The 24,754-nt window shown below is 39.6% G+C and overlaps 1 protein-coding gene across 3 annotated transcripts in view; it reads left to right on the forward strand.

Annotated features, from left to right (window-relative positions):
* The first annotated feature begins 238 nt into the window (after positions 1-238).
* The window catches only part of GASK1B (golgi associated kinase 1B), a 46,847-nt gene continuing 22,331 nt past the window's right edge, over positions 239-24,754 (forward strand). Inside the window, exons 1-3 of one of the 3 annotated variants that reach the window (XM_042935200.1) lie at positions 239-367; positions 1,627-2,765; positions 18,950-19,164. In XM_042935200.1, the coding sequence (XP_042791134.1) occupies positions 1,868-2,765; positions 18,950-19,164 (1,113 nt within the window). In that variant the 5' untranslated portion in view covers positions 239-367; positions 1,627-1,867. Of the gene's footprint in view, positions 368-755; positions 906-1,626; positions 2,766-18,949; positions 19,165-24,754 lie in introns of those variants that run through there. The other 2 variants (XM_042935201.1, XM_042935199.1) reach the window with 2 other exon arrangements.

The raw sequence follows: 24,754 nt of genomic DNA on the forward strand, positions 1-24,754 counted from the left end.
GACTCTATTTGCCATAGAAGCAAAAAAAAAAAAAAAAAAAAAAAAAAAAAAAGGAGCTTAAATGACACCCAGAGGTCATCAACCCTACCTTTGTGCCAGGACATGCAATCTCCCCAAGCCAATTACTAACCTGTTTTTAAAACAACCTCCAATCAGAGAGAATCCATGACTTCTTTTTGTGAGCTGTTGCACTGTGCAAGACCACACTATAAATGTCTTCGCCTATCTGTACGTACTCTTATCTCACCGTTCTATTTTTTTCCTCGTGGAAGTTAACCCTTTCTTACCTTTTTATAAACCTGTAGGCCCCTTCTTCTCAGAAGAGTTGGCAGACACATGTGACTCTGTAAACAGTCAAGATGGTAAGGTGAGTCGTAGTTCCGGGAACCTGGGTGCTCTAAATCCCCAGCTACGTGGGAGGGACAGCAGGGCAACGGGATTCCTCATTTTATAAAGTATTTATCCGGCTGCTGCCAAGCAAACACTCCCAATCCCTTTTTAACTTAGGAGACTGACATTTCTCAGTCTGTTTCCAAACAGGACACTAGAGGGCTCCCAGAGGTTAAGAATAAGTGGAAAATTATTTGAATGAAAACTGCTTCTGTACGGCTTTTGTTGTTCCAGAATTTAAAATCAAAGTTTATTTTTTAAACTATTTAAAAAAAAAAAACTTAGGCATCTGAAAACTGGGATAGCAGCAGCCAGTTCACAAGTAACTGTTTTGCTTTGCAATCAGTAGTTTTCAAGGGAGCTTTTAAAGCTGAGCTGAAATATTTGAAATGTGGAACACTCTTGACCATGAAATATGTTCTACTTACATGCTTCAGCCTTTAAAAGTTCTTTGCATTACAGTCAGGGATTACATTCTTCCTGGAGCCAAGCATGGGGCCAGCTGTGTAAGTAAGGTTGCTTGTGAGTTCTTCTTTTTCATAATGTGAAAAAATAGAGCTAAAGATCCCTTTATTTTCTTTCAGCTGACTTTTGTGGGAAGAAAAGGAATGAAAAGCAGTCGGATTTGTGTTTTGTGTTTGTGTGTGTGTGTGTGTGTGCATGTGTGTGTGACTGAATCAATGTAACTTCTGTTAAGATATATGGATGTTTATGGTTTCATATTACAATAATTCCTAATGCAGGATGTTGAAACATACTCTGAAGAAAAAACTGTACCATCAGATTAAGATAATATGTTTCTGAAACTGAATGTTAATACTTGATGCTTCTGCCCAATTTGTAATGCAGGACTTTAAAAAGTAAACACGGGATGGCAATAGATTGTTTTTAAAAACTACCTATCACTTGTCTTAAATTATTTCTAAATGTCAAAAAGGAAAAGCCTGGGTTGGTCAAATGTCAATACATTTCTTTCAGAATCAAATTAAATGACTCCAGCTACAAGTTATAAAATATTCTTGGATTTTAGGGCTTTGTTTTCATTACTCTAAACTGAGTATCAAATCTATACATCTATCTTGTGTCTATTTGTTAAACTCTCTTAAAAAAAAAACATTTCATGGTGGTGATATTTATGAAAGGAAAGGGTTACTTTTTTTTTTCCTTTACTCTTGAAGAGGAACTGAACTCGTCTGAGATTGTGACTCAGTTAACTCTGTTTCCATTCATTCTCAGACACAAGCCACACTTCTCCTCGGGGAAGCTGATAGGAGTTTAAACGGTTTGTCGTGGCGAGCGTCGGAAACATTCCCAACTTCATCACCAACCCTTTACACTTCCACCTTTACTCTACCCACTGGAGACCACTTATATACCTAAGCAGAGGCGACAGCTGAATTCAGGAAACCATGCATCATGTCAGCAGGAACCAACTGCAGACTTTAAAGTCTGCTCAACATGTGGATGCAGCAGAGAAATGACCTGTCCAGACAAGCCAGGGCAACTCATAAACTGGTTCATCTGCTCCCTGTGCGTCCCGCGGGTGCGTAAACTCTGGAGCAGCCGGCGCCCAAGGACCCGGAGGAACCTCCTGCTGGGCACTGCCTGCGCCATCTACTTGGGCTTTCTGGTGAGCCAGGTGGGACGTGCCTCTCTCCAGCAAGGAAGGGCAGCAGAAAAGGGGCCGCACCGGGGTCGTGACACCGTCGAGGCACCCTTCCCTGAGATACCCTTGGATGGTACCCTGGCCCCTCCAGAGTCCCAGGGCAATGGGACCACGCTGCAGCTCAACGTGGTGTACATTACCCTACGCTCCAAGCGCAGCAAGCCTGCCAATATCCGTGGCACAGTGAAACCCAAGCGCAGAAAGAAGTATGCAGTGGCATCACCGGCCCTGGGGCAGGAGGCTTTGGTTGGGCCATCCCTTCAGCCACAGGAAGCTGCAAGGGCAGCTGATGCTGAAGTGCAGGGAGGAAACCTGGGCAAGGTTGGGGAACGACCCTGGAGGTTGATACGGGGTTCAGGGGTGCAGGTTGGTGGCTCAGATTTTCAGCGGCCGGAGACCAGGGAGAGCAACATCAGGATCTACAGCGAGAGCGCCCCCTCGTGGCTGAGCAAAGAAGACATCCTCAGAATGCGCCTGTTGGCGGATGGTGCCGTGGCCGGTCTTCACCCAGTTTCCTCTAAGAGCGGAGCCCGCTTGCTGGTGCTGGAGGGGAGCGCCGCTGGCTCTGTGCCTGGCTGCGGCCCCAGCCCCTGTGGACTGCTCAAGCAGCCCTTGGACATGAGTGAGGTGTTCGCCTTCCACCTGGACAGGATCCTTGGGCTCAACAGGACCCTGCCGTCTGTGAGCAGGAAATCAGAGTTCATCCAAGGTAACAGCTTCACATGCTTCGTTATTTGCAGCTGTTGGGGATTCGGGTTGATTTTTCTCTTTTCCCTCACTCTCCTTTTCGAAATGATTTTCTCCACCCACGTTTCACATTTGGACAGCAGCAGCATGTCTTTCCATACGTTTGGCATTCTTTACTTTCCCAGCTTTGGGAGGATATGAGAGTTCCAGGGAAATGCTGTACTCAACATGCAAGAGTAAGCCCACACTGTGTAATCTTTGCTCTCCATTTCCCTCCCTGCACTTCCCAGTGGCTTATTAAATCTAATTAAAGCCAGTGGCAATTTGCATGATGAGAAGAGGAAGCGGGGTGGAGGCAAAGAACTTGCTGACAGTCAGGCATATTATTAGAGAGGTTACTATGGAAGTAAGTAGAATTTCATTCGTTAGGAGTTTTTAAAAGGAAAGGGGAAATGGGTTATCTTTCTTCAGCAGATGGAATCTTCTTAAAAGGCCCAGAGCCAGACCATGTTAGCTTCGACCCTTGGATTCTTTTACAGTGGATTTAACCTCCTTATTTTACAGAGAAAATGAAGCAAAAATAGGTAATTTGTTCAGTATATATGCTAACTAGCCCTACGGTTTCTTCAAGCCTGTGACTGCAATTTATTGAGCCCGATTTCTAAGACTCTCTCAGGTGACGGACGATTTGGTAGGTTCTGGGGATATGTAGCTAGTCACTTTAGTTTCAGGCAAAGGGGCTGATCTGTGGCCATGCTTATGCCATATAAAGGATATTCTCTGAATCCTGAGGCTGTTCCAGGCTTTGAATACCAAGTAGGGTGGGTCAGTGGCTCGTGTTTGCAAGCAGAATAATGCCAGAAATTGCCAGTATGAATCTAGGTTGGCCCAACGGGCTAAAAAGGAGCACAAAGGGATCATAAACTCAAAGAGTATTTTCTTGCTTTGTGTCATAAAATTTAGCATTTTATGGAGCCTGGACTGGAGTGGATTAAGATTCTTGGGAGTGGCCAAGAACTAAACTGCATTTCCAATGACTTTAGGATTATAATTTAGTCTTAAAACCAGTACTTCTTGAAGTACCAGTGATACACTTGGAAGTACTTGGAATTCCTTACTTATCCTGGTTCATGTCTAAGTGCTTCAGATTCACAGGTATGTTTCGATGTCTCCAGTTCACAAAATAGTCCATCATGATTGTGCTGATACAACTCAAACATTTAACAAAAGTTTGGTAAAAGCTAATTTTTATTGGGTGCTCGCTGTTGGCCATGCACTATAAAAATTGATTCATACAATTCATACATGCCTTGACTGTATGTTTCTCACAACAGTGCTGTAAGGTAGATACCACTATTATTTACATTTAGTGGATATGAAAATTGAGACTTATTTAGCCAAAATAATCGGCCTCAACTTCCACAGCTAGTAAATGGCTAAGTTGAGTTTCAAACATAGACCCGGCAAACTGCACAACCTAAGCTCTAAACCACTGGGCTTAGGTGACTGTGTTACTTATTTTCCAAAGTGGAACACCCTGGAGTAAAAGAAGATATTAGTGGGCATTGAGATAATGGGTATATACCAAGTCTGTCTTGGGCAAAGCAACACATAGCATAGAGTGACGCTTATTATCCTATACTGTCATTCACTATCCTGTCATAAAAGCCCCTGTGTAGAGAAGGTGAATTCTTGAATAGATCCTGAGGCATAGTACCCCAATATGGCACTCCCCTGGGATGCTCTTGGATGAAAGTCCAAAGAATAAGATAGTGGGTAGGAACTTGGAGCTGTTACCAACCATGGGACCCAGAAATGTTACAGTATCTCTGTATGGCTCAGTTTCCTCAACTGTAAAGTGACAATAATACCTGCCTCATGAGGTTATTGTTAGTGAATCCATGAAAAATACGTGGAATGAGAGCTTGTCACACAGTAAACCTTCAATAAATATTGTCTATTTTTGTTACTACGCTATACACATGAGGTACCAAGCTCACTGAGTCACTCACATACCCTCCAGTCCTCACATAGATATCATTTCTTTATGTGACCTGAACAGGTCTAAAACCCTGGTTTCTTGATTGCTCAGTTAAACTTTTTCAAAACCAGGATTCCTTGAATATATTTCATTCTGTGCTCTGAATATCCAGCATTTTTGGGAATAAAGAGTGCAGTTGCATTCGATTTGAAGGAGAGGTTTATAATCCCAATATATCCTAGCATTCTTCTCTTGTTTCAGAAGTAAGTAGTGATGGAAAGAAACCAATGAGGTTGCATTGATATGACCCTCCATGTGATGAGTTAAATACCTAAGATTATATCTCAAACAATACTATATCTTTCTTTGTTTTTTCACTTCTCCTATGTAGTTATTTAAAGATGTAAAATCAAGCCAATTTCCTCGGGAGTCTATGAGATGATTTAAATATAGTTATGAACACTCTACACAATATAATTCTACTTATGTAGGCTATTACATTGATATAAAGTACATAAATAGTTCAGTTCTGCTCATGGTAGGAGATGTATGTGGACAGTCTTAGCTTCTTGGTATCTCTCTCTCCATCCACCAATTTCTAGGCTTTTCCTGACATGTCTTCCCTTTCTTGATTTCCACAGAAGTGTGTACTTTCCTCTGGGAGCCTCTTATTCTTCTTTCGGTCCAAGCTTAGATTTGTTTCAGCCTCCCTGTCTACATAAGGAGTGATAGATTTTATCTAGTTACCCACGACCTATTTCTGCTTCATTCTGTATCATCTCTTTGTATTTTGGTTGTTCATTCAATCATCTTTTTTTCCCACTAGGTCTGTAGATGTGTGAAGGCAGAGATATTTCCTGTCTTGTTTTATCATTTCTAGATTCTAGTGGGGAGTCTGGCCCATAGTAGGTGTTCACTAAATATTTTTGAATGAGTGCAGGAATATAGTCTGAGCCTGTTCCACTGACTCCTAACAGTAAACCTGTATTTGCTTCCATCTTCCCATACTGAGGACAAGTACTAACATTTTTAGCCCTAAACATTTGTTTTAGTACTAACAATTTTAGGCCTAGATTTCTCCTGGAGGATCTTACAAAGAGCTCATCCTAGAGGTAGTGGGAAATGTCCTTGGCAGTCTCTGTATTATGCAAATAATAAGGTTGATAGAGCTTGTTCTTATGAGGACCATCAATATAGTCTGCTGGCCTCACACTATAGTTATTCGATAATGTGTTTTCTGTAGGAGGAAGTGTTGGATTTAGTTTAGGTATGTATTTCTCTGATGATCGGGCTTGGTCTAAAATAGATATTTTAATATCTGGGAGAGTGAGTAGTCAGAAAATCCTGTAAGTAATCCTGTCCTAAGCGTTGTTTCTGTTCTGACTTTTGATTAATGTTTGTGAAAATAAATTCATGCTCAGTACCGTTGTAAACTCTGGGTCTAGAGTTCTTTCTTGTCTAGCAAGAAAGCGGGACACAGGATTAAAATTCGAGAGATGGCTAATGTCCGGGAAAAGACAAGAGCCCCGATTGAGTGTCCTTGTTCCATTTTTATTAGGATCAGAAGGCTTACAAACATGGTGATGCACGTGCACAAAGAGACAATGAAACTGTGAATAGTAACTCATGGACGTGAAGGAAAGTGGGTTTTGAAGATATGTGGGGTTAGGGGTTTGCGTTAATATGAAACAAAATCCCGGTTCCAGGGGAAGGTTGTTTACAGCCGACTTAGGCACTATGTCTGTTAACCTAAACTGGTCTAGGGGACAAGAAAGACAGAGCATACAACCTCAGGGTCAACAAGGCACCTTTCTTTTGCTAATTATCTCTGCTCTGGGCAACCTTGCCCCACAGACGGTCTATAGCCCTATTTACCTGTTTACCTAATTTGGTTCTTCCTTCCTGTGAAAGCAGCTTTCTGCCATTATACTAAGCTGGGGGGCGTTTCCGCCCTGAATACCTAATCTTGTTTACCCCATATACCTTCATATTGGGGCCTTTGCCCTGCCCTCTCTATACCTATTTACCTAATCTTATTTACCCACACTTGGGTGTGAGCATACTATAGCTTTCTGATTCTTTATGCCTTGTTAATAACCCATCAGTGCAGGCCCAGGGAATTCCTGACCTTATGGGAATAAAAACCAAGAACATACCACAGTACCAAGAACATAGCTAGTATGTATTGTGAATCAAATATAGATATTTGGCTTATCTAAGTAAATCTTTCCAAAAAACCTGTGCAGTAGAAGTTTTTTAACCTTCACTTTAAGTTGATAAAAGATAGGGACGCCTGGGTGGCTCAGTCAGTTGAACGTCTGACTTCGGCTCAGGTCATGATCTACGGTTTGTGAGTTTGAGCCCCATGTCAGGCTCTGTGCTGACAGCTCGAAGCCTGGAGCCTGCTTCGGATTCTGGTCTCCCTCTCTCTCTGCCCCTCCCCTGTTCACACTCTGTCTCTCTCTCTCTCTCTCTCTCAAAAATAAACATTAAAAAAAAAATTAAAAAAAAAAAAAAAAAGATAGAAGAAGATTGCTCTCGGTCACACAATGAGTTGGATATCCAGAAAGAACTTCCTTGTCTTTCCTACTTTCATCAATCTGCTTCCTTCAACAAATCCATTAAGGGCCCTTAAGGAGGTCGTCTCCCTCCATCACCACAACATATTAGTGTATCTGGTTGTTTAATATAGTGAAATAGATGGCTTACACAGTGATGCACCAATACAGGCTACAAGAGCCTCTTTTTCTCTCAAGGAGTCAACTACCCTAACCACAGCAAAAGTAATGTTGAGGTTAGGATATACTAGGCACCGTTTTAGGTACTGTTCATGAGTTATCTCATTAAATCCTCATAAAAATTTTACAAGGCGAGTACTCCATGAAAAACGTTTTGTAGACACGGTGGTGGAGGCCCAGAGTAATTACGAACTTTGCTCGAAGTCATGTAAATTGCCTGTATGTAAAAAGGATACGTGAGATGCAAGAAGAGATGTAAAAGAGAATCAAATGCTATGATTAAATGATCTACCTGCCCCCAGCCTCTCAGATTGATCTTTCCGTTGATTCAGTCCAAAGACGAAAGGTCTCCGTTATAAAGCTTGTCTTCAGGTTTTGTTTGTTTCTTAATTACTAAAACTGTTGTGGGTGATCCTTTCAGCACAGAGCCATTAGCTCAGGCTAGCTTGGGACAGGTCCTTGATTGTATAATTTGATGACTTCTATGTGATTCTCCTTGAATACAAAAAATATGTATGTGAAATTAGTGGACTCGCTGACCTTGTACTGTATGCCAACCAGTTTTTGACAGATGCTACTCCAAAGATAACCCAGAAAAGAGGACGGGTGTACTTGAGGAAAGGCAAGGTTGTAATTAGGTAGGGAGTGCCAGTGGTGTACCATGCTACAAAATCTAGCAATTATCACTGGAGCAGATGCCTATCCTGGGCCTATCTATGTGGGAAATGCACAGTTGAATCGGAATATAACATCAAAGAGCTGTTTTTAAAAAATCATTTTCTGAAATAATAACACCTTCTTCAATTGTGAATTTATAATGAGTCTAGTGTTATGCATCACACCATTCCTGTACTGCATTTGGCGTCTTATGTCTATTGTATCACTTAACCATTATATAAAGCAGATACTACTGATACTTTAAATACGGGAATCCTGAAATTCGGCAAGATTTCTGAAACTTGTCCAAGGACACATAGCTAATGAGCAATGGAACTAGAATTTGTAACCATTCTGTCTGATACTAAAGCCTCCTCAAGTTGATTCTCTTAACCCATATTGCCTCTCAGATATAACTTGGTATAATTAAAGGATAGTGGCAAAAATGGGCAAATTTTAGCATGGTGATTTCTAATTTGCCACTACACCAACATGTCTACTTAATTTCTTTCTTCAATTCAACAATTTAACATTGATGATACTTTTATGCAAGAAAAGTAGGACATATCACTCTGAACATTGCTGCAAGCTTTTTGTTTTTTATCTTTTTTTAATGCAAACCAATGCTTACCAGATTTTCTTGTTTTACCATAAATGATCATATAGATGCAAACGTGACTGAACGTAGTAGTGTATTTTCTGCCAAACTATTGCGAAAGTCTTAAATCATTTCAAAGGTCACCAGATACTATACGGTGCCGATACATTTAATTTTTTTTAACAAAATATTCTAAAATGTTTACCTAAGATTAGAAAAGCAGACTGCATTCATATAAAAGTCAAGAGCGTAAGAAGATCCAGCACCCCTCTGTGATCTTCGATTTAGCAGCTTTGCCCAAACTTCCCTAGTGGTCTGCACAGTAATGTGAATGAATCCCAAGGGACACCATTTTGGTAGCATTTAAGCATTATACTATTTTTCATGCCCAGCATGGAAGATGCATTATGTATGCTTTATTTTTAGAATGCTGTCTTATTGCCACAGAGCTGTCATACCGAATTAAGGTAGCCTGGTTCCAGGAATTCTGTATGTCAAGGCTGCTTAGATGACAAACTGTAGGCACCCCACCAACTTCCATATGAATTCATTGTAGATCCCTAGTTGCTCACTGTTTCCCAACTTGCATTGCCTCATTTTATTATAAAGTAGGAGAAATCCAGTGTGTATTTTCCACTCTCTTTTTGAGTCTGTGTGCACAGCACTGTACGTGCTGAGTGATGGGGCAGTTGCCAGAGTGGGGGGACAGCACCTGCACATTTCATGTGGTTTTAGGGTCTCAGGTGAGGACAGAAGCATTGTGTAGGGAGTAATGAGCATAATATAGCTGTCCCTACAACCTGGAAACACATGGACTCTAAATCCTAAAAATCTTGGACGTATGTACCAACTTTCTTAAAATATTTATTTGGGAGTGTAGGAATCACGTTTTGTTGTTAAAAATCTGGATGGAAAAGATTGTGTTCTTTATCAGAAAAGCCCTAAGGTTTTATCTTTAGCAATCAAATTGAGCTGGTCAGCTTAATACTTTAATTCCCTGGCGAACACAAGTTTGCTGGCATCCCCTCCAAGCAGCACTCTGTTCCAATGTCCTCTTGTTTGCTCACTACATACCTTCATAGACAAGCGAGGGGACCTGGTAACCTTGTCTGCCAGGCCTCTGCACCTTGTCCCTTGATCCCACACATGGCTGCGATAGAAAGGACATGACATGACCACAGCATAAAACATGCACGTGCCTCAGTCCCATGCAATCTGCTCACATTCATCTTTTCTCCTTTTAAGAAATACATTATTGAGCACCTACTCTGTGCCAGCTGCTCTTCTAGTCATTGGGGGCCACATCAGTGAACACAAAAGTCAAGAATCTTTGTGGGGCTGACACCAGTGGCCTGTGTGAGAACTCGGGGGCCCGAATCTTTTGCCACTGATTTCAGGATCCACTCAGAACCTTCGGGATCCGCTCAGAAGCTGCCTGAGCTCAAGGTTATGATCTTTCCATTAGTACTAAATCTGTTTCCATCTTTAGATTGGTCTATGGACCACACGGGTGCAGAAGGACTAGACAGCCTCATTCTGATTTCAGTGAATGGACAAATATTGCAGTCATATTCAGTCGTAATTGATAGCATTTACTGTCTATGTGTGAAGCACTGTTCTAAACATGGGGAAGAAGCTGTGAGCTCTCTAATTCAAATAGCTTTGTAGTTAAGGGTGTGGATTGTCATATTAGTTTTCTAGGGCTGCCGTCACAAGATACCACAGGCGGGGTGGCTTAAACAACATACATTTATTTTCTCACAGTTCTGGAGGCTGGTAATCTAAGATCAAGGTGTCCATAGGTTTGCTTTCTTCTGAGACTTCTCTCCTTGGCTTGCAGATGGCCACCTTATCTTGTTCCTCTCACATGGCTTTTCCTTTGTGTGTGCCCATCGCTGGTGTCTCTTTGAATTCTAATATTTTCTTAAAAATTTTTTTTTTAACGTTTATTTATTTTTGAGACAGAGAGAGACAGAGCATGAATGGGGGAGGGTCAGAGAGAGGGAGACATAGAATCTGAAACAGGCTTCAGGCTCCGAGCTGTCAGCACAGAGCCCGACGCGGGGCTCGAACTCACGGACCGCAAGATCTTGACCTGAGCCCAAGTCGGCCGCCCAACTGACTGAGCCACCCAGGCGCCCCTCCAATATTTTCTTATAACAATACCAATCATTTTGGATGAGGGTCTACCATATGGCCTCACTTTAACTTAACTACCTCTTTTTAAAAATATTTTTAAAATGTTTTATTTACTTTTGAGAGAGAGAGGGTGAGGGCAAGGGGCAGAGAAAGAGGGAGACAGAATCTGAAGCAGGCTCTGCGCTGACAGCAGAGAGCCCAATGGGGGGCTCAAACTCATGAACCACAAGATCATGACCTGAGCTAAAGTTGGATGCTTAACTGACTGAGCCACCCAGGCACTGTTTAAGTACCTCTGTAAAGGCCTTATCTCCAGATACAATCACATTTTGAGGTACTGAGAGCTTCAACATATAAGTTTGGAGGAACACAATTCAGTTCATAATAACTAGCAATCTAGACTTCTAGTTTGAATCCTGATTCTATACCAGTTGTGAATCAAGCCTGGGATAAATTAACTTAATCGCTGTGAGCCTTGTTTCTTCATTAGTATAATAAGGATGATGAGAGTAAAAATAATGATGATGACAGTGCTTAGCTCATGAAGTTGTGCAAATGAAGTGAGTTGATATGTAAAAAAATATTTCTAAAAGTGCCTAACACATCATAAGTCTCAGTACATGTTACCTTTTCTTTTCATCCAGGTTTAAAGCTGATTTAGCCCTTTGTGACGCGTTTGCTTAGATTTTCTTAATTTGTTTATCTGGATTAATGTTTACTTGAGCTAAGTAAACAGGCACCTAACATGGTCATTTAAAGAAAGTGCTTGGAGTTGATAGTGGATTGTAACAATATCTACCATGCGGGGAACACTGAACACTTTACATTTATTATGTCACTGAATTTCGCAATGGCCCCATGCATCAGATATTACTAGACAGATTTTCTGTGGAAAAAATGAGGCTCCGAATATAACACATGTCCTCCAGAGGTCCACAGGTCATGTGTAGTGGGGTTGGAGGAACCCCATAACCTTGTTCTTCATCACTGTACTATACTATCTCCCATAAGCCCTTCATATCATGTGTTAGTCTCCAGGGTGGTAGCCTGGGGCTTTCCCAGTTAATCACATATTGGGATTGTAACCTGCTTTTTCCCACTGTCCCGCAGTCTGACTCCTGAATGTAGCCACGATGCCTTAACTATTCCCCTTCTTATGACAGTGATCTGGGGTCAGGAGGAGAGAGGCTGGTGGGTCTTTCCACCACCCCATTTTTATTATTCCAGTGACTCACAGGATTATGGAAACATGGAGTGACTATTGAGCACAAGCTGAATAGAACCTGGTCATGGAAATCTCTGCATATCCTCACCTCCGTTTCTCAAGTTTCTCTCTAATCTTTCTTAACTCATTTAGAGTGAGGACAATGAAATCACTGTTTACTGCAAGGGTATCGCGCCAACCAAACTTCGATTCTGAGACAATTGACTATTCCTTGGATCTTCAGAGCTATAGATAAAACTTGAGGGATTCTGAAAAATTCATTCGTTCATTCACTAACATTTTTTGAATGCTTGCTTTCATGCAGACATCATGTCAAGAGATGGAGGTCCAAAAGTGATTAAGAAATACTCCCTGTTCTCACAGAGCTCTCAGCTTGGAAGGTAGCAACAGCTAAGCAGATGTATCATATAAAATGGGTATAATAAGACTGCAGTGGAGATATTTTTAGGAGAACTTGCAGGCATAGAGAGGGAAAATTTAGCCCAGAATGTGTGCATAGGGTGGTGGGTGGAGCATTGTAAAAACTTTCCAGAGAGCTAATGTCAGAACTGGATCTTAAGTCGCTGTGGGTGGAGTGAGAGATGGGGTGGGTGTTGGAAGGGTAGAGAGAATAGAGGTGTGGAAAACTTGTGAAGGCAGAGGTGCTTAGGAAACTGCAGAGTTAATAAGGAGACTAGGGTTTGGGAGGGTTGTAGGTGGGGATGAAGTAAGATAAAGCTGTGGTCTGTGGAGAGTGGCTGGGTTTTATGTCATGTAAGGACATGGACTTTATCTTGCAGATAATGGGGAATCATTGAAGGGTTTGAAGAAGAGGAGTGATATGATGAGTTTTGCATTGTAGGAAGGTCACCCTGGGCAGGAATTCATGGCTCTTTTATCTACATTAATAAACACTACCTTATTATCTACATTAATAAATTGCCCAGGACTGGGTCACCCTAATGTGACCAGGACTTTGTTCACAAAATATGATTGTTGGTGGAGCCTGGCTCCATCATCACCCCCACCCCCCTTGGAAGTCACATTTGATTTCTGTTTTCTAAATGGAATATCAAGATAGGAATTTTCTGGGAGTTTTCATTTATACAGTGGCAGTCCAGAGCAGACCTAGAAAGCAGAAGTTCCTGTCCATTAGTCTGTTCAGAACAGAGAAGGACACTTTGTTTTTAAAGCAGAGCTGATGATTTAGATTATTTAAGCAGTTTGTGATGGAGGAAGTCACAAGACATTCTCCTTTCCTGCTTCCTCAGCTTCACACTTAGCTAACTCTTGAGGAAATATGGAGATTATTTTAACTCAGTCCAACGTAGAGAAAACAACTTATAAAGTGAAAAACAGTTATATAAGTAAATAAATACTTTTTTGGTTGTTTGAATAAAAGTGTTACAAATCACCCAGAAATCTGTTTCTGGTACAAGTCCCCGTAATCAGGATTTGGTTGGCTATAGAGAACCTATACATAGGTTTTATACCTATGTATGTACCTATGCATAGGTTTTATGATTTAAAAAAAAAAAAAAGAGAGAGGCAGAAGAATTCTGCCTTTCTTCTGCCTCTCTTTTTTTTTAAATCATAAAAACCTAACCTAAGTTTGGTTCTTTTAAATATTTGACCGTGCTGTATTTTTCAGTATATCATTAGACTCTCACCCACCCCTGAGATAGATTTGGAAGGTACTCTTCTCAGACCTTGGGGAACTCGGTGCCTCAGTCAAGCTGACCGAAGGACCTGGCTCACGTCCTGTGGAGACCAGTGATAAGTCAGGGATAGAATCAACATTTGTGATTTCTTTTTCTACCACACCTCGTATTCTCAGCTCCTTTTCAGCTAAATCTCTTCCCCTATTAATTGTGACATTTCAGCACACAGCCATTCTAGGGTACAGCCTTTCTTCATTTCTTAACTTTGCACTGAAAGCTCAGTCTTTATGTTAGTCCTTCACTCGTTCCCTTCAAACACTCATTCAACTGGCAGATATTTTTGTTTGGTTGTCATTTGTGTGCACACTTGTCTTTCTCCACTAAACTCTAAACTGTCTGAGGCCTGGGCCTTGCCTGACCTGGGGACCTTGCGAGTCCTCCGTGTTTGCTCTGCCTCGCTGAATCCTTTCTGTCTGAAACCCGTGAACTAATAGGTCTATTTGAGGACAATTGAGGGACCATTGTAAAAATTTGTGTTTTGAATAAGTAAATTAACAACATTTGAAACCCTGAGCAGAAGGACTCATCGAGTCCTCCAAATTTCCTCCTTGCTCAAGGCTGTCCCAGAATCTTGTGTTCCTGGTTTATCCTCCCTCACATTCACTGACTTGTTCACATTGACCAACTCTAAGCCAAGAGATCTTACCTGCTTTTTCCCTTCAGCCTAATATTTTTAATTGCCAAAACCCTACTGGGATAGTCACTGAAAAAAAATTAGAGCAGCCAGTACTTAAGGGATCATTAACAACTAGTTGTTACACCTGCTACATCATCATTGGCATTACACCAGCACCAACAGTTGCTTTTAGCAATTGGAGATCCAAGGCATTGAGGTTTGTCTTCAATGCGTTGTGGATAGTTGTGGTGGAATGGGGCAGAATTCATTTCCTATAACAAAGATGAGTCTCAAGTTTTGATAGGCCTTTGTTTTCTTTGATAGGTTTTGTAGTCATTTTTAATGATGGACTCTGAACCTGAATTGCTACTTCCCTTTTTGTCTTGTTCGCGGGGAGCCTTGGAGCAGTCTTGGAACTTGGCCCATATGGTAGAAAGGGTTTTTGATTTCAGAACTCGGGACATCTTTACTAATTTTTGCCCGGGGAGAAATGCAGACAGACACTCACAACTTGACCCAGCGTGCTTAGCATTCACCTTTAGTTCAACAAAACTAGGCAGTCAATGTTCCAAGTGGAGGGCATTTCATAAATCCAGGCAAAGGAGATTGTATATAGCACATTCTTAGTGAATTTTCATGTTCATCTTTTCAGAAGAATGTCTTCTTTGTCTTTCGAATAAAGAATGACTTGGGAGAACACCAGCAGTAGAGGAGATATTCAGATTTTGGGGAAAAAATAAGTTTTCTGGCAAGTCTCATTTTTAAGGCAGCTGTATAACCTTTAATTCACATGAACACCCACATATCTTTGAAAACCTGCTTTCTCACCACTCTGACAGTTAAAATTTTATCTCTTCACTGTTAAGATTTCTCTAGAGAGTACAGTACTGCATCATTTTGACAAACCTGAATGTGAAGAGATGAATGTCCCTCATCTCTGAAACACTTCAGGGTAAGTTGCTTTAACCAGTTTCCTGTTTTCAGAGGCTATTTTTCTGTCATTCCTTCGGATCTATCAAAGTTCATTTAATTCTTTTAACAGCCATATTTTATAAAAAGTGGAATTCTTTTCACAGTAGTACTTATAGCCCTGAGATCTGGAGCCATACTGACTACTGTTATCTCAAGGGCCATATGCACAGAGACTCAGCAAGAAGACCAGTGTGTGGATGGGACCCACCCCACCCACGCTCAGCCTGAGAGGTACTACTCATCCTACTTTCTTCTTGCTTTCTAGAAATCCCCCTTGCCTGAGGTGCATGGATTTCCAGCAGAGCAGGATGGAATGTTTTTATGTTATAGTCAGTACTCAAAATATTTTGCTGAGGGGACGTGAATGGATGTGGAGAAAAACCCGGAATACTAATTGAAAATGAATTATTCCTATCAGCTTAAAGCTCCCTTTGGAAGATCGAGAACAGCTTTTAAAATATAGTTTAGAAAATGTATCATTCACACAATTCGATGTGCTAAAGTAGAGAAATGGTAAATGAAATACAGTACGCTCATAGACTAGATCAGGGGCTGATTCACTGCGGTCTGTGGGCCAAAGCTGGCCCCTCGCCTGTTTTGAATGCCCTGTGAGCTACAAATGCTTTCTCCAGTTTTAAATGGTTGAAAAAAATCAAAAGAATAATAACATTTCTATGACACTTGAAAATTCTATGAAACGCAAATTTCAATGTCAATAATAAAGTTTTATTGGAACACAGTCACATCCATCTGCTGATATATTGTTTTTGAGTGCTTTTGTGCTATAGCAGAGTTGAACACTTGCTGGGGGAATAGTTGTGATGGAGACTGGATGGCTGTCAAAGCCTAAAATACTTTACTATCTACCTTTGACAGTTTGTTGACCACTGGGCTAGATTATTGTATGGCAGTTAAAGTGATGCTACTTAAAAATATTTAATTATAAGAGAAACTCTTGTGGTAAAATATTTAGTAAAACAATTGTGACACACTGTATATACAAGACAGTCCCAAATGTTTATTTTCTTTGCCTGTTTGCCTCTTTCTCCTGGTGGAAATGTAAACCCTAAGAAAATAAATAGAAATGGGCATTTATTTATTAATTTTCTTATTTGGAGTTTCTGGAACAATGCTTGGCATACAGTAGATACTCAAAAAACAAAGGCAGCCGAAGACTGATGAACTGTGCAATTGCATAATGTATATGTGTAATAACATGTGTAATAATAATAATAGTTACAGCAAAAGCTTTCTGGGATGTGCATATATGTTAGGCATCAGGTTGAGGACTTTAAATGCATCCTAAAAGCCAGTTTTAGAAGGTGTGTTATCGCCACCCCCCAGCCCCCCTTTTTTTCAGAGGATAAAAGCAAGGCTTAGAGAGGTTGCTTAACTTGTCTAATGTTACAAAGCTAAGAAGTAATGTGACCAGAATTCAAAAGATCTTTTGGATTCCAGAGTCTAGGCTCTGATCATAAGCTATACTTCTTAAATTTCTAAAAACAATTTCCAGTTTTTTAGGTGAAAAGAAAGGGATGGGGAAAATACCAGAGGTCAGTATATAAATAATATAACCAATTACTGGGACAGAAGATTATAGATGATTTTTGTTTTCTTAGCCTTACATTTTGATGTTTTCCCACATTTCCTGAAATGAGTAGATTTGCTTTTAATTGCTTTAAAAATAAGAAACAAATGTTTCTAAGGGAAAGGAAAACAGCCCAGAAGGTTAACTGTTCCAATTGTTTATGTAGATCATTTCCGTGTTTCTCTGAGGGCCTCCTGTGACTTGTTGAGGAACCTGCTGGCCTGTCTCCTGTATTGATTTGTGTTGTTGAGCTTCAGTATTAGGTTTCAACTCCCTTTGAGTACTTCCTAGCCCTCAGAATCTAAAGTGCTATCTGTGTATAACTTTTATCTAAAGACACTGATGGCTAGAACTTCTTGGTGTTTATATTTAGAAATCTAAAGTACATGTGTCTTTGAAAGCTGTGTTGTGTCTTCCACCCATATTTGATTACACTGGTCTCTACATGTCTCCCACTGCACGATGGACTGCTTTTATGTGAATTTTATTACTATGATTTTTTACATTGATGCAGTATTTGGGGTACACTCATTTAAAATTATATTTATCTTCTATCTAAGAAGACAGTTGGGTCCCAGCAGCCCCCAAATCATTTAGGAAAGTCAAAGGAAATAAAAAGGGGAGATTGATGTTACAGATGAAGTTCCTTAGTTTGGATCTATGTTGTTTATTTATTTTTTTTTAAATTGTGTGTCAATGACTGTTACATAATTTCCAAAATCTAAAGGACTTCTTACATACCCAGGTCTAAACTAAATTGCCAGGCTAAATGGAGGAAGAGTTTTTTTTTTGAGCTAAACTGGAATGCAGGTTATCAGAATGATTAAGTGAATGCCACTAACATTACTGAGGTCACTGTAATAGCAAATTCAAGAGAGGTTGTAGAAGATGATGGTTTCCTGTAGTAAAGACCACACAGACATAGGAACTCTACAAGAAGGCAAACAAGCTAGATGGTAAAACAAATGCCTTTAACAAAAAGGAATACAGTTATAGATTGAGTATCTCTCAGGTTATGTGAAAGGGCTTTTAAAAATTCCTGTGATGTGTCTTAGACATTCCAGTCATAATTTGAGAGGCCTCTCTTGTCCAGGCCTGTTAAGAATGAGTTAAGTGGGCTTTTCTAGCACTTTGTGACTTATTTATTTTTTTTCCCAAGAGCATCATTCTGATTTTTAAGTGATAAGCAAAATCACTTAACATCATCTCTCAGTGACTTTACTTGGCAGAAATGGGGGCTTGAAAGCGATGTTATTGGTTTTAAGCTTGAAATGTCATTTAATGGACCCTTCATGGTCTTTTACATTTATGATGACTTCACTCAGGCTCATCATTCTTTATATAGTTTAGCAGTGGAATTTCTAAACTATCAAGAGTGAGACAAAAGCAATTAGGGTGACAGATTTTTTTGAAAACATCATCTATACAGATGCAGTTGAAGAAATGACATTTGCTTAAAAGCACTTTGTGAGGTTATGTGTGAATAAACGTCCATTATGAAGAGTGCTGTTTCCATCAGAAAAGAAAAAAATTTCCATCTTGCTCCTTTTTTGTGTCTTTGGAGAATATAGTGACTGATGTGAACCAAACAATTTCACTTTTAAATTTGCGACTTCTAAAAATTCTTTTTCTGTGGCCTCAGAAAATCAGACAGTTGTTATTACAAATAGCAGCTCCACTCAGACATTGAATAGACAATTATAAATGCCTGGCTTCTTTCCTTTTTCGTGGTAGCTGGCTTTTAGATGTGGAGTAAAACCACATTAACCAGAGGACGTTGTTATTGGTGATTAGTGGCTTATTGCTGGGCCACATCTTTAAAGCGTCTTGTTTCAAAAAGCTTTCCTTTCATTGTCCAGCAAGGACCATGAAATATCATCTACTCAAACTCCTGCATTTGGTAGGTGAGAGATTGAAGCTATGAGTGACTGCCTGAAGGCACATACTGAGTTAATATCATGCTAAAGTATGTTTGTTTTTTGGATTCTGTAGATGGCCGCCCATGTCCTGTCATTCTCTGGGACTCATCTTTATCTCCAACAAGTAATGAAACTCACTCTTCTGTTAAGCTCACCTGGGGAACTTACCAACAGTCATTGAAACAGAAGTGCTGGCAGAATGGCCGAGTACCCAAACCTGAATGGGGTTGTACTGAAATACATCATCATGAGTGGTCTAAGCTGGCACTCTTTGATTTTTTGTTACAGGTAAGTTTATCAAATCACATTAGTGGTTATCTAAGACTGACACTGAGTTATAGAAGTCTGACACTAAGGAATTTTCTGTACCTTGAGTTTTTGTGAAGCCAGAGTTTAAGTTCTACAATGCTATATTTGGCAAGTATAATACCACATTACAAAATTTTGTGTTCTTTTGGGAAATATTCAGAAATGTCCCTCAGCTCTTTTATTAGTTTCCAAAGGAGTAATTTTTCAGTTCTTCAGTTCTGCAATAATCATAGAACCGATTTGTTGAGGAAACCCATGAAAAACTCTTCAAGGGGAATGGTCTTCTCGTATTTGTGAGGTGGATAAACTGATGTTTGATGAGGCTAAGGAACTCATCCAAGTTCTTACAACTACTAAAACCTGGAGGCTGGAGCTGGGTTTCCCTGGGATCTGTTGATGGTAAAAATTTGTCTTCTTTCCACACTGAAGTTCCATCATTCCACATTGTGTTTCACTGGTCACTTGGCCATGTAGCTTATGGCCACCATTTCTCTTGTGTTCTTTCCAGTAGTTTTTTGCAAATATTTAATTAAGATTGGATATTGTAGAATAATAAATATTGGCCATCTACTTAACTGAATGACTCAGAATCCTACAGGTTTCCTATAACTTATCTCCTTTTGATAAGGATCTCATTACTCTTGATCCCTTCATTCTGATTACTGCTTTTCCCTTTCTCCATTTTAGAAAAACTGATTGACTGCTGTTGTTGCATTGTTAAGTAGTATTTTGTGGAAATTTAGGTCTGTCTTAGGACATTTTCAAAACATTCCCCTTTTGTTTTTAATTTTTTTTACTTAAATTTTTTTTAAAATTTTTCTTTATTTTTGAGAGACAGACAGGATGCAAGTGGGGGAGGGCCAGAGAGAGAGGGAGACACAGAATCCAAAGCAGGTGCTGGGCTCCAAGCTGTCAGCACAGAGCCCACTGTAGGGCTCGAACCTATGAACCATGAGATCGTGACCTGAGTCAAAGTCAGATGCTTAACGGACTGAGCAAAGCAGGTGCCCCTCTCCTGTTGTTAATTCTGTGTGTGTGTGTGTGTGTGTGTGTGTGTGTGTGTGTGTGTGTAGGAACTAGAATGGGTTAAAATTGTAAGAAGGAAACCAGTTTAGTGCAGAGTCACAGTCTAAGGCATAGGAACTTTCAAGAGGAGGATGATATATGTTGTCAGTTCTGCAAAGCCATCAGTGAGAACTGACCTAGAGAGCAGGCCATTTGGCAAGGAGGCAGTCAAGAGTCACCAAAAACTGTTATTGAGTCCAGCTATGAGGCTCAGACTGGTTTTAAGTATTGTATATATATCGTTATTCCATTTAATTAACATACTGACTCTGTGAGATAGGCATCTTTTCTCCATTTTATAGCTGAGTAAAAGGAAACTGAAGCATAAAGAGGTTATTATCAAGAACTGTGGAAAATCTGAGATCTTACCTTTCTTGAAAGCTAACAAATTAGCCAGCCACCTGTTCATAGATGCTAGCAGGTGACAAAAGATTCCTGGGTCAGAGACAGACAAATGACTTCATTACTCATGGTGGAGAAAGTGGCATGAGCTTCATGTTCCTTTGCCCCTCAAGTCCCATTGGGTTGATACAGGGTGGCCCTGGTGAATGCTGCATAGAGTGGGTTTGGGTCATTACAGAGAAACCCTAAGCTTAGGAAACCCCAATCTTATAGAGGCTGCTAGCAAACCTGTCCAACCTTTCCCTGGAAGGAGACATTATCTTGGTCAGCAGACAAATCAAATCTGCTTTCCACATCAGAGGGAGATACTCTTTATATCTTCCAAGGCTATCTGCTATACTAACATCTTTGAAGAGACAGTGCAGAGCAAAATCTGATGTCAGATTGCATAAGATTGCAATGGAGAATTGTTTCTCAACAGTTACCTAAAACTTGTTTGGTATTACATAGCTAGTAAGTTCTCAGAGAGAGGGGTCAGCAGGTTCGGCTACATTCCATATTTTTTAACCATTACTGTGTGACAACTACCAGGTTATCCTTAGGTTAATGAAGGGAGTTGATGTGATGAAATGTATTAGGAATAAAATGAAGAATGAGTGCAGATTTCTAGGGCTAAGTAGGTAAAGATATTTACCATGAGGCCAGGTGTTTGGGGAGTGGTCAATATAGATGTTGAAGTTCCTGAGGGTGATGACTAGGGGCAGGATGGAGAGGAAATTCATGAGCTTGGAAGTAAAGTCTATGAGAAAGAAATGACTTTGAGGTTTGTAACTGAGTCACATTAAGAGCTAACTTACACCGAATAAAGGGCAAACCCTTTAGAAGTTGTCTCTAGTGACATTTGTTTTAATTCTGGAATCTTCAACTAAATCTCAACCTACCTTCTGTTTTTGTCATTCTCCTTTCTACTGAGGGAAACAACAACTAGGGTTCAACCAATAATAATGTATTTATGCAATTCCTACCGTGCATTATACTGTAGAAATTGACACAGGGTAGCAAACTAGTAAAGATGGTTTATTCCTCCATCCCTATCCCTGTTTTGTTTTGTTTTTTAAATCACTTAGGAAAGAATAGTGTATGAAATAAAGATAGATACCTATAAGAATGGCTGGATGAAATAATATAAAATTTCTTACTGGTATAAGGTTAGCAAGGGAGAGCATTTTGCCATAAAATAGTAAAGAGGGAAGAGTCTGACTAAGATTGCAGGCTGTAAATGATAAAGAGGATAGACACAAATGTGAGGAAGAATATGGGGTTGGTAATGTTCATAGGATGCTTAGGGCATCCTAAATGTACCATTTGTCTGAAACAGAGTCATTTAGGGAAGTAGTGATACTCCCCGCCTATAAGAGATATCATAGATCACGGAGGAAGAGAGCTTTTTTTTCACAAAAGGTGTGTTCACATTGTCACACTCTCTTCATTACCTTGACTGAGTGAGAATAAATTCCAACTGAGCCATGGTCTCCTGAGTGTGTCAGCAGCTTCTATCATCATGTCCGTTGTCTGTGGTCTTTAGGATGAATCTAGGCACCTCACTAGTATAAGTTTTCAACAAAGATAAGTATTTTAAGTTCTTAAACTATTAATAATCTAACTATTATATAACACTTTCTATGTGCTTGGTACTGTTCTAAGCATTCTATACTAAGCACTGAGATATTAACTTATTTAATCCTCATAACAATTCTATGAAGTAGATATTATTATTATTATTATTATTATTATTCATATTTTAGAAATGAGAAAATTAAGACAAAGAGAAAGTAAGTAATTTGGCTAGAGTCACATCTCTGGTATCCAATAGAATTTGGAGTCGAACTCATGAGTTCTGGCTTAAGAGACGAACTTCTAAGCAATGCTTTCTTCCATTCATTTTATAGGATAATGGCACCATCATCTTCCAATTTCCCAAGCCAAGAATTTGGGAGTCATTTATATGCCTCGTGATACTTATCCTCACGTGCATACAGTGACCAAATCCTTGGTATCTACCCAATCCATCTTCTTTTAGGTATGGCTTGTGCTCCTATCTTAGTTCAGGCTTTGCCAGTTACTACCTGGATGATTCCCTCCAGTACACTCAAACTGCATGAGGCAAGATCACATTTGGCTTGAGATATTGGGCATCAGGCTGCTGTTACCTCTGCAGAAACTGATTCTATTGGCAGGTCAGTTCTATTTGTAGTATATCTTCTTTTTCCTTCTGCCTGGGGGAGGTGGTAAGGGTGTCTTTCACATTCTTGATAATCCATGAGGCTGTGATCTCTGCAAAACTTTACTGGAACCTGTTCAAGTCATGACACAAGATTGGACTTTCCAATTTTGGCTCGGCTAAAGTACTGAATCTGAAAGTCAGAAGTTAATTCGATTGTTCAGAGTTAATTTGGTTAGTATCTAAAAGAGTATATCAAATTATGCATATGAGGATGTCATCTGTGAGAATAGACTTACGTTTTTTTTTTTTTTTATTCATCCAACATTTAGTTACTTCCCACAGTGCAACAGACAAAAGGCTAATTTCCTATAGGTGCTGTAGCATTTTATTATTTTACCAATAAGGTGTGAGAGTGTCTATTTCCCTCTGTGTTGCCAACCTTGGGAAGTGGAAAACTGATTAATGTTTTTAGTGATTTAATGGAGGGTAACGAGATCTTGTTTACATTTTTATTTCTTTCATTACAAGTGAGATGAAGAATATCCTATTTTTAAATATTAATTATTTATAGTTCATTTTTTTGTAAGTTGTTTAAATCATTGCCCTTTTCATTGCATTCCATACCTTTTCCTTATTGATTTGTAAAGACATTTTTATATCACGAAAATTAACCTTTATCAAGCTTGTATGTCTCAGATAATTTTTTTACTTTGTTGTTTTTCATTTGACTTTGCTCATAGTAGATATTACTCCAGAGAAATTTTACATTTTTATATAATATTATATCTTTAAAAATATCTTTTTATGTTTATTTTTGAGAGAGAGAGAAAGAGAGAGGCAGAGTGTCAGCAGGGGAAGGGTAGATAGGGAGGAAGACACAGAATCCGAAGCAGGCTCCAGGCTCTGAACTCTGAGCTGTCAGCATAGAGCCAAACACAGGGCTTGAATCCATGAACTGCGAGATCATGACCTAAGCCAAAGTCCAACACTTAACCGACTGAGCCACCTAGGTACTCCTGATAATATTATATCTTAATTTATCTTTTTACTTCCTGTATTTAGCATTATACGGTGTTTACAGAGAGTTGTTGGTTGAAAATGTTTGCTAAAAATAAAAAAAGGAAAATGTTTGCTGAACAAATAAATGAATAAATGGACATACATAGGCCATTTTTCATGAGTACTATAATAATTATCTTTACTACAACAATCCTTCTCATCAATTACACTGCAGTGTTTACCTTAAAGTCAAATATATGCCTCATTTAAATGGTGGCTGGGAATGTGTTGGGAGTGCATTGGATGGATTTTGTTAACAATCTTAGGAAAGTTCTGCCTGAAGCAAATGAAAATCACTTGTTCTAGGATGCTACAGCGAGGCAAGAGAGTACAGAACCCAGTTGTTAATTTTCTGTACACAACATTCTTATTGTTTTACCCAATTAACAAATCTACATTCATAAAGGCCATGCCATTTTACTGGGCCTGTAAAATGTGACGGAGGCACAAGTAACCTTTTATTCTTGAAGCCGTGGGGGTATGAACTACATAGACAAAAATTTACCTCTGTGAGGATGAAAAAGGGCAGTATTCTAAAGAGCATTTGAATTTCTAAGATTGGGAAATTTCTATCAAAAGTTCATATAAAATAACAGGAAAAGATTTAGGAGATAGAAAACTTGCTTTTTGAGCTCAGAGATAGTCTGTATAATGGTTAGGAACTGAGATTCTGGAGCCAGCCTTCTACATTTCCACCCTGATTACCAATACTAATTTTTTAACATTGAAAAGTTACTTAATCTCTCTCTGCCTCAGTTTCCTCAGGAATAATTATATTGTTTATATAGAGGGCCATTGAGAGAATTCAATACTTTTACACACATGAAGGATTTAGAATAATGCCTATACATGATAGGTTCAGTGAGTATTACATATTAA

The sequence above is a fragment of the Panthera leo genome, chromosome B1, assembly GCF_018350215.1.
Source record: "Panthera leo isolate Ple1 chromosome B1, P.leo_Ple1_pat1.1, whole genome shotgun sequence".
Classification (NCBI taxonomy): Eukaryota; Metazoa; Chordata; class Mammalia; order Carnivora; family Felidae; genus Panthera; species Panthera leo.